Raw genomic sequence first — 10,580 nt, forward strand, 5'->3', positions numbered from 1 at the left:
CTGCATCCCTCACCTGGCGTGGGGTGGGACAGCCTCCTGGGACAGCCCCACCCTGCTGTCCCTTCTCTGTCTCAAAACCAGGCCCAGCTGCCTTCTGGGAGATACCCTAACCCCCATCCCACCCCAACCCACACACACACTGTCCCAGAGCCAGCCTCCAACCTCCCCCCAACAGGAATGAAGCCTGAGCACGAACAGAATTTGCTAGAGAGGGCTAGAGATTTCCATCCCTGGATTGAAGACCCTTCATTCCGAGGAGGGTGGCTGGCTGCAAGGCCCATTTATTTCAATATGATCCCAATTTTGTTAAATGGGCTCAAGGAGGGCAGAGAGGAATGAGGCGGCAGTCCCCCGAGACTACAGAGGTTAATAAAAGTTGGTGGAGAAATTAAATGTGGGAGGGAGAAAGTGGGAGCTCGGGGAGCCCATGGGGTGCGGGGGGGGGGGGGGGGGCGAGCGGGAGGGAGAAGAAGCAAACCTTGACATCCGCCATGCCCCGGAGCTAGAGCGGCCTTCGCCCTGGGCGCTCAGACGACCTAACCGGGGCGGCACAGGCAGGTGTCAGAGCTGGGGGCTGCGGGATAGAGGGGCTGGAGCCACAGAACCGGAACCGCGGGGTCCTGACACGCTTAACCTTGCTTGGAGCGTGGGCGTCTATCACGGGGGACCCAGAGCACGCCGGACAGACGAGCTGCAGTGCCTTCAAGGACGCGCGTGGTACCCAGAAACGTGGCCACGCCGCACACCAGCGCTCTGCTGGACGGACAGGCCGTGTCCACACGCGTCTGGGGGCGAGAGACGGTCCGTGACACGTGTACGTGGGGGCGGGGTGCGTGCGCGCACGTGCGGACCGGCACACACGGTGGAGGCGGGCCTGCGTCCCCAGACTTGCAAAGCGCTGACCTTCAGGGACCGTTCTCCTGAGAGTATTCCCGACCCCACCCCAACTTCCCTGCTGGGGCCTGGGCTCTGTCGTCTCCGACAATCTGCTTAACTTCTTCATGCGTCTATAACACGAGGATACGAAGCTCCCACCTTTAACAGACTGTCGGTGTCAGGTTAGGTGCTAACACGTACAAAACACAACGTGGGTCTGCCACAGAGGTGAATGGCCTTCTCCCTCACTTGGGGTGAGCCCCGAGCCCCCGAGACTGCCTTTTCCTTGGCCTCTCACATTTCAGGATCAACGACACGGCTGCGTCCTTCTCCTCCACTGCTGAACCACCCAGCCCCACACCCGCAGCCGTTTCCAGAGCCCCTAGGAAAACGGCCTGGAGGCTGGGGGAGAAACCAAGCAGAAGCAGGGAGATCGGGAAAGGGCCAGGCTATCTGCCTGAGAAAGCTCAGGGGGGAACGGAGAGGGATCTCCCTACCCTCAGCTGGAAGGAGCCCCTAGAAATTAGAGAGATGACGGAACTTGCCCCATCCTTCCGTCCGGCCCAACCTCTGCTCATAGCAAGTCATTTAAGTTTTCAGTCTGTTTTCTCATCTATCAAACGGAGGAACAAGAACTACCCTGCCCGCATCACAGGCTGGTCATATATCTCTATTGAATGAGACAGTACATGTGAAAACGTTGAAATTGGAAGGCACAACACAAACCCACAGTTAAAGACTCTCGAGGTAGGACAGATGGAAAGCCTCCTTCTGACAGAGGGTGCGCACAGCTGTGACCCCCACGGAATAAGACAGGAGAGCCATCAAGGCGGGGCGGGGAGATGGAGAGAGGCCAGCCACCAGGAGAAGCCCGCCCACCACTGAGGGCAGGAGGAGAGGAGGCCGCCTGTCCCTCTGGGCTGCCCCAGCTCCAAGGGGCCCCCCTGCACTCGTGTGTGCACATGCAGGTGCCTGGCAGAGGGACACAAAGAGAGTTTTAATCTGGGATCTAACACCTAAGGTAGGGCCTTGAACAAGTTAATTAAACTCAGCTTCGGTTGCTTTATCTCTAAAATGGGGGGGGGGGCGGACATTAACTTCACAAGGCTGTTAAAAGGCAGAAGGGATAATGTGCAAAACACACAGTAGGAATTCAATAAAAGGTAATTTTGATGCTGTGGTGTGGGGTCCACTCCCACAAGCACTTTTCACCCATGCTTGGCCAGGCATCTCGAAGCGGACCGGAACAGGCCACCCCAGACCCCAGCCTCCATGCCTGCCGGGAAGGGCCTGGCTTGGAGGTGGCCTACCTGGGATCCCACCCTGTGCCCTCGCTCAGTGCTCGGCCCTTGCCTCTGAATGACCCTGGACCTCTCAGGAGTCAGCCTTGCACGGAGCCCCCCAGTGTAGTTCACAGACCTACCCGCAAGGCTGTGCTCAATATTAGAAACAAACACAGGTCTGCAACCCTCTTTATCTGCCAAGTAAAATCCTTTTTAAAAGAGCCACTTATAAACACCATCGTACCATCCAAGAAAAACCACTCAATACCAAAAATTGTGGAAAGACAGAATTTCCGAATGAAGGAGTGTCCTTAAAATGTGAACGAGTTTACCTTCATGGGATGCTCATTCTCTTTCCTCCCGAGTTCCCATTCCACTCAGGACCAGGAAAGACCTGTGCCGGTCCAGCCTCTGTCCCTGCGGCCACGTGGGGTCCCTGGACTGGGGCAGGGGCAGGGCGGAGGGTGCAGGCTCTGAGGTCAGTTGGTTCCCACGACTACCAATAAGACACTTAACCTGTTAAACCTCAATTTCTCATCCATGAAGGGGGGATAATTACAGAGCTGACCTCAGGGGTTGCTGCACAGATTAAATGAGATAATGCATAGCAGGTAGTTAGCACAAGGGCTCCGTAAATGATCGCTGTTATTTCCAGCCTCAGAAATGCGGCCGCCTCAGCCGAGTGTCCACTCCCCACTGCCCTCAAGAGCCCTGCATCCTTCTCCCTCGAAGGCCGGCCTCCTGCTCCACTCTGCTTTCTTCCTAGCCCCACAGCTTTCCGAGGTCTCTGGCCAGCTGAGGCTGCGGGTCCCCCTCCTGGGTCGGCCACAGCCCAGTCCTCTCCAGGAGAGGTCCTCGAGGGGGCGCCGAAGGTCAGGACAGGAGCCAGAGCAGCTGGAGGGAGCACAGAGAAGCATAAAGAGGAGCCCGAGGAAGGCACACACAGCCCACCTGCCGGGCACTGCCGTCCCCCTGACGGCTGCCCTCCTGAGCACCTCTGTCTGGGCCAGACGTCGGTCCGCGCCCTGACGCGCACGCACGGCACATTTAACTGCCATCCTGACCCCTCGAGGCGCAGTTTCTGGCCTCGCCTTACCGACAGGCAGAGTGAGGCCCAGAGAAGGCACATACCTGGTTCAAGCTGACGTGACGCGTCCACCAAGGGGCCGAGCCCGCGACGTAATCACCGTTTCCTACTGCGTCCTTCGGACCCTGACACATGCATCAGACCAATCAATTGATCAGACATTCAAGGGCGCTTACTGAGGGCGGAGCGCTGTGTCAGAGACGGAGAGATGGAGGAGAGACGAAGACCTGGTCCCCGAGGGTACGCAGGCCAGAGGAGCTCGCATCAGAGCCCTGGGCTCTCAAGGCAAGGGGTGACAGGAGTGTGGCAGACAGCACCGGCTTCCTCGCCCCCACCCCGCCGGAGAACCAACGGCAGGGCAGGACAACCGGTCAGCGGCCTGGTGACCAGCAGGAGGTGGGAGCGAGGGCCTACAGGCCTCCTCCTCTGGTCCGAGGTTCTCTGGAATCCAGGGTGATGCCAAGCCCAGAGCAGTGGGTTCACAGCCTCCCTTCAGCTCCAAGTGAGTGGAAGGTGGAATCCAATCAAGGTCACAGGGGGGCCTGGCGTCCTGATTTCTGCCTGTCTCCCCACCCTCAGGGCCTGCTCTGGGCTGGGCGGGCAGAAGTGGGGCATCCTGGAGCCTGCGTGCAGCTGTCCCCTCGACAGCGGATTCCCCACTACTGGTCTTTCCAGACTCCTGTTCTCGCCAGGATGGAGCAGCACTGAGGCACTCTTCTCTTTGCTCCTCACCCCCCTGCCAAGGTGGCTGGGGGGCCCTGGGGACCTCTGGGGGCTGGAGGGACTGACTTTCCTCCTGCCTCCCCCTCCATCCCCTGGAGGCAGCTCCCGCCCCGAGCCAGCCTGTCAGCCCACATTGCTCTGATTAGCTATAATCTTTCTTTTTCAATTTCTCCTCCCCGAGACTGGGGAGCGAGAAAATCTCCCAGAAAATGAATAAATATTTCAATTTTCGGCGCAATCAGTCTGAGGAGCCGGCACATGATGGAAACGGGGGGAAGGATAATGGTTTTCATTTAGATAAGATACAGAAAATTATTTAGTGAAAAATGAAGATTGATGAAGCCCATTGAAATTCTTTAAAATACGATTTTTATTTCTCTGCCTGGGCTGAGTCTCTCCCTACCCCCCTGCCCCCCCTCAATATGACTGCCTTCTGCTCCCTTCTCCCCTTTTCCCCACCAGCCTCCCCCCACCCTGCACCCCTCTCCCCCATTCCGTCTCCACCTCCCCTAGTCCCTGACCTGGACCTCTGTCTTTCTAAGGATGGAGGCCAAGGAGAGGTCACCCACCCTGTGAGTATCTCCGTGTCCCCAGGTCCCCGCTCCTTCCCTCCCTGCCAGCCCCCCAGTCCCTCCCCCCAGGAACCGCCAGCGGTGACTTCCTCTCCCCTCTGTCCATTTTCCCCCTTCCTTTTCTTTGGCACCCCTCCCCCACACAAATACTTTGCACACTCCGTCGGGTGTCGCTTTCAGCCCAGTGGGAGGCTCGGAGGCGGGAGGTGGGAGCTCAGCTCGCCCGACCCTCCCCCTCCCCAGAGGGAGAAAGGCCCACAGCACACCCCTCAGTCTCTGACCGTTTAGTCCCGATTCAATCCACAAGGCTCTCCTGTTTGCTAACCGCACCTTTTGTTCCTTGAAGCTCATTTTGTTCCGTACTGCTGACATGCCACAGGGCTGCGGGACCGGGGACAGATGCCCGCTTGCCCCCAACACGCGCTGATACTGACCCAGCCGCCCTCTGCACCCCCCCCCACCCCCCTAGCAGCCAGCCCAACAAAGTCAGAACTTAAGTCATCTTCCCAACTTTCTGCCAAGTGGCTGCTGGGCCTGCCAGCCTCAGGGCCAGGCCTCCTTCCCCAGCACCGCCTCCCACCCCACTCACACCCAGGATGCACACCCTCCCCCGGGTCTCGGGCTGGCGTTGGGGGGCTTGGGGGCCCTTACTGGAAAGATGAATCAAAACCAGCCCTCCACTAAGTCGGCCAGGCTTTGCCTTGGGAGCTGGGGAGGGGCCTGGTAAGGAGAGGAGGGGTCCAGCACCACATCCCACCCCTAAACACACACACACACACACACACACACACACACACACACACACACCAGCCCCGGAAGGGAACTGAAAACAGGGCAAAGCCTGAGGGGATTCTGCCCAAGCTGACTTCCCCTCCACCCGAAAAGAGACCCCCTCCTCCATGATGTCGTCTGTACATCCCCATAGGTGTCTGCCTATATGAACGTCTGTTCAAGTTTCTTTGTTTGCTGGAGGGCCGGTATCTGTAGAAGGGCTTCAGCATGTGTGTGGCATGTCCTTGTGAATGCCCGCCTGCACACACGCGGCGTGTCTGGGTGAGTTTTGATGTGTTTGGGTGCATGAATGTGCAAGCCGACACGGGGGAGGAATGTGTGTTCCCCAGGGTGTCAGTGTCTTTGTGTGTGTGTCTGTCTCGGCTTGGGAGATGCTTGTGGGTGTATCTGTCTCAGTAGGTGAGCAGTCTGTCTCCGGGTCTATGACTGGTTTTTGGTGCCTGGGTGTCAGCTCTATTTTTGGCAGGGGGCGGCTAGCTCGGGCAGGATTGACTCTTAGAGTGAGACCCAGGAGGCGAGGGTGCACACCCACAGACCCCGGTGCTGGCTGAAGCCTGGGCCCTCCCGTGCCCCCAACCCGCAGCCTCAAGATACACGACCACTCTCATCTCCCCCAGCCTCTCCCCTGCCAGTTCCAAAGAAGCCCCCCCCCAACATCAACACTTTCCCGACCCCGAGTGGGATGTGAACCCCCCCCCCCCCCCCGCGGCATTTCCAGCCAACCCAAGCTGCCTTTGGAAGTCGCTCCCCAGCCGGCGCCTCCGCGGGCAGGGGTCCCAGCAGAGCCCCCCCTTTCCGGCAGCCCTCCCCTCCTCCAGAAGGGGCGGCCTAGGCAGTCTGGAGCCCCCCCCTCCCCCCCGCCACACACACACTCAGGGGCTGATCTGGAGTCGGGATTCCCTTCGCCGCATCTTCGGGAGCCGGGTCCCCAGCTTTCCACGCACCTCCCACCCCAAATCTGAAATCCCACCCTCCTCCTCCTCCCCCCATCCCCCCGCAGGAACCGGGCGTGCGGACTCCGGGCCTCGGCCGGCAGAGGCGGGGAGGCTGCCGGAGGCTCCGGAGGGCGCCGTGCGCGTTCGGGTCCCGCGACGGCCCGACCCCCGCGCCCGCGGCCGGGGACAACTTGGGCGCCTCCGCGGGAAACTCGGGCCCGCGCCCCGGGGGGGCGGGCTGCCTGGCCGGCGGGTCGCCGAGCGCAGGCGGAGGGGCTTACCTTGGGAGAAAGTGTCGGAGAGAGTGAGGATCCAGACGAGGAGGCTGAGCATGCTGCCCGCCGCCCGCCGCGCCGGGGCCCCGAGTTGGCGGCGGAGCGCGGGGCGCGGGCGGGAGGAGGCGGCGGGGCCGGAGCCCGCCCCCGGCCCTGCACACGCGCGTGCACACGCGCACACACACTCGCACGCGCGCACCCCCGCGCGCACCAACTCACTTCCCCGGCCCGCGGCCCCCTCCCTCCCGGCCCCTCCGGCCCGCGCGGTCCCGCCCTCGCCCCGGCCCTCCCGCGCCCGGTGCCGCCGCTCGCCCAGCTCGCGCTCTCCGGGGCTCTTCCGCTCTCCGCTCCTCCGGGCCCTCCCCTCCCCTCCCCTCCCTCCCTCCCCGCCCCTCCTGACGTCTCCTCCCCCAGCCCTCCGGCCCCCGGCGCGCACGCACACCCCTCCCCGGGACGGAGATGCCCGCGGCGCGGGACCCGGGGTGGGGGTGGGGGTGGGGGGTGGGGGTGGGGGTGGGGGGGACGCGGGACCGGCCACCGCGCCCCGCCCGTCACACTCACTGGCAGGGGCCCCCCGCTGCCGAGGGAGCGGCCGGGCGAGGACCTGCCCGTGGGCCGGGGGATGGCTTTGATGGGGAGGCTGTGTGCGTGCATGTGTGTGTCTCGGGGGGGGGGGGGGGGGCGGGGGCGGGGGGACGCGATGGGCAGGTGGTGGGTCACGGAGTCAAAAAGCACAAAATCCTTGGGGTTTTTTTTGTTTTTTGTTTTTTTCTCTTGTTGATCCCACACCCGGAATCTAAGCCCTAGATTCTCCAAATTGGGAATTCTCAAATGGCTAATGAATCCCGGGGTGGGGAGCGAAGCGCTCCTCTCCCCACCTACAAAACCCAGGGCTGGGCACCGCGAGCCACTTCCCGGGGCCACCTGGAGCGCTGCCCTGGCCTCCCCCGGCACACAGTGGGGCCAGCCTCGGTGTCGCAGCCCGCAGCCGGCCGGGCAGGGGCGCAGGGGCCTCCTGCCTTTGTTCATCCTGGGTGGTACCGTCCAGCGGGAGAAGTAGCCAACTCCACGGCTGGGAAGGGCCACGGGGAGGGCAGCCACGCGAGGATCTCTAAGCACGGAGGAGCTGGGAGATCCTTGGGCTTGAGAGATGCGGGAACTGGGAGGGGAGGGAGCTCCTGGTGAGAGGAACGGGGGCCTCCCGTAGGCGCCTCCTCTTTCCTATGAGCCCAGCTTGGCGACCAGCTCCCTTCCCAACCCCAACCACAGAGGCTTCTGCTCACAGTGTCGTTGGGGGTGCCTGGACGTCTGGGTCCTGAGAGAGGAGCTGAGGGGAAGCCACAGAAGTTGCACAGGAATTGCACAACTTTAGAGTGCTCTGTTGGTCTAGAGAGCTTTCCACTTCTTTCCACCAGATTCTCGGTCTCCTGGGTCCCTAAAACTACCCGCCAAGAATTCCGTTTCGGCCCCCTGAACGCAGGCGCGTGGCTCTCCGGTGCCCTCTGCCGGCGCGAGGCGGTTTCTTCCAGGAACCTGACCCCGGGCTGAATGGTCCAGACACATCCGCACACAACTGGAGGGCACAGATACTCAGGCAGAGAGACACGCGAGCTCGTATTCAGAAGCGTATTGTGCACAGACCCAGCGAATCCTTCGTGTGCGCAAAAGCACATATGCACAGGCAAACCCACAGTGTTAATAAAAGCCATACCCAGCCCAAAGAAATAGGCGTATAATCATAAATACATTCAAACGGCCACACACCAATGTGCAGACACATAAGGGCTTTTCACTTACTCGCTCATTAATCATGCATTCCACAGATATTTCTTTTGTGCCTGCTTGTGTTGCAGTCGGAATTGCAGGCCTTGGAGATACAACCATCACATACACACACACACACACACACACACACACACACACACACACACACAGAGTCCCTCCCTCATCATGTTCCATTCTGGAGGGGAGGAAGAGGCGGTAGAAAAATACAAAATATAGCAGGTTGTAGTAAATGCTGTGGGAGACCAACAGTAATAAGGAAAAGCTGCTGTGCTGTAGGAAATTGAGGGATTCGGGTATTCAGGCATCTGAGGGGGAAAAAATAGCAGGTAGGTGGTAACAGCTGATGCAAAGGCCCTGAGGTAGAGGTATTCTGGGCGTATCAGTGAGGCTGCCTTTTCTCCTTTTCAGTCTGCATAAAGGTGCAGGAAAGGGAGGCCCCCGGTGGTAGTTATTTAGGGCAATGTTGAGAAGAAAAAGCCCAGAAGTGAGGGAAGAGAATATTCTCAGCTTCTCTTTGCCCACCTTCTCCTGGCTTCTATTCGGGTTTGACGGTGAGCCTCAGCGTGAAGAGGGCCCGAGTTTTCAAAACTTATCTCTTTGTTGCCTCGAAACCCCAGCAGCAGCAGAACCAAATTCGCCCAGCCAAAGCAGTAATGTCACCTGTCTTGCCCAGCCCCTTAACCCTCCTTCCGCCTCTCTCATCAATCTCAAATCCTGACCGGCTCAGTTCATAGCAAACACGCTTCTCCAGAATCCCCTCCACGTAAGCCATTCGGCATCCCAGATTCCGGTGCTGAAGTCCCCAGCTCCCACCAGTGGCCCTCAGCGCGAGCGGTGACAGAATCTCCTGAGAAGCTTTTTAAACACAGCAGTGCCTTGGCCTCACTTCCAAAGATTGATGGTTCTAGGGTGAAGCCCAAAGCACTGGTATTTTTAAACATCTACCCAGGTGAATCCAACGGGCAGCCAGGGTTGAGAAGCAATGCCCTCTGCAAGCCGGCGTTCCGCGAGGGCACCTGCCCTACCCTCCAGCATCGCTGCTGATTGACGGTCCTCCATCACCGTCCTCCCCTTCGGCCCCCTACCTTTGTTCCAGTCTCTTGTCTCTGGCACCAGTGTTCACAATTTTAATTAAATTAACTGAGTCTCCTAGAGTCTAATCACATAACTCGCATCAAACTGGGGGCATCCTGGGGCTGAGCCCCCAGTAACAGGCGGATGTTCCCAAAGGCAAAGCCTGTGTCCTTTCCATCAGACTAGACATACCTCCCCAGGACTGCATATCGGCACCCCCCCCCATCAGGGGCCCCTTGGGGGCAAGGGCTGTGCGTGTCCCCTCAGCCTGCAATTTCCCGAGGGCAAGGAAGAAACTGGGGAGCCCCTCTCCCCAACAGACGGACAGCGCATGGACCGGGAAACCAGCCCGGGAGGATCCTCATCCAGATCTGTCCCTCACTTTCTGTGTGATCTTGGCAGTTTACTTACCTAACCTCCACGTCCTTGGCTTCTTCGTCTGAAAACAGGGATAAGAGCACTTATCGCGGAGGGGGTTGGAGGGATTAAGTGAGTCAGTATTTGTGCAGCTCTTAGCGCTAGGCACACAGCGCGAAGGAGACGCTGGCTGTGACTATTTTCTCTGTGGGAGCTCCCAGAGCGGGGACTTTCGAACCTTCCTTCTGCTGGATTGGTGTCTGTCCTCAGACACAGGGCCCTGCCTGGACAGAAGTGTGCCCACCTGGAGGCGGAGGGAATAACCCCCGAGGACGCACCTTCACCCAGAAAAAGGAGAGAAGCGGCCCAAGGTTATATATGGAGTTAAGAGAAATATTAATAATTTTTTGAGCACAAAAGCAAAAAGTTCAGGGGGTCAGAAAGAGTGAGCAGGAAGGCAATTTATGACCATCCACAGGAGACGCCACCCTGAGAGACAGAAATGAATGCTTTGTCTCAATGAGGGCTGAGGACAGCAGAACAATTCTATAAATTGTCCTCTTTCCCCCTAGAAGGGGCGAAGGATGGTGTTCCTGCTGCTTTTGCCAGAGATGCAGAAGAGAGGGGCCGAGATCCTGATTTTCAGCCTGGAAGATAACCTGAGGCCCCAAAGCCAGGAGCCGTCATGTCCGCACCCCTGGCAGAGATTGGAGCCCAGAGCCGCGAGCGCAGCCCCCCTCCTCCTCCAAAACTCCTCCCAGCACAGAGGCTTCTCTGGGTCCCTTCCCCACTTTCCCGCCCTCCGGCCCCAGTGGCTGCAT

General features: G+C 59.6%; 1 protein-coding gene across 2 annotated transcripts in view; it reads right to left on the reverse strand.

Annotated features, from left to right (window-relative positions):
* Positions 1-6,901, reverse strand: part of KIRREL1 (kirre like nephrin family adhesion molecule 1) — a 94,294-nt gene extending 87,393 nt beyond the window's left edge. For both annotated transcript variants that reach the window (XM_058701825.1, XM_058701824.1), the window contains exon 1: positions 6,550-6,901. In XM_058701825.1, coding sequence (XP_058557808.1) covers positions 6,550-6,601 — 52 coding nt within the window. In that variant the 5' untranslated portion in view covers positions 6,602-6,901. The remainder of the gene's footprint in view (positions 1-6,549) is intronic.
* Positions 6,902-10,580: the final 3,679 nt, after the last annotated feature.

The sequence above is a fragment of the Neofelis nebulosa genome, chromosome 15, assembly GCF_028018385.1.
Source record: "Neofelis nebulosa isolate mNeoNeb1 chromosome 15, mNeoNeb1.pri, whole genome shotgun sequence".
Classification (NCBI taxonomy): Eukaryota; Metazoa; Chordata; class Mammalia; order Carnivora; family Felidae; genus Neofelis; species Neofelis nebulosa.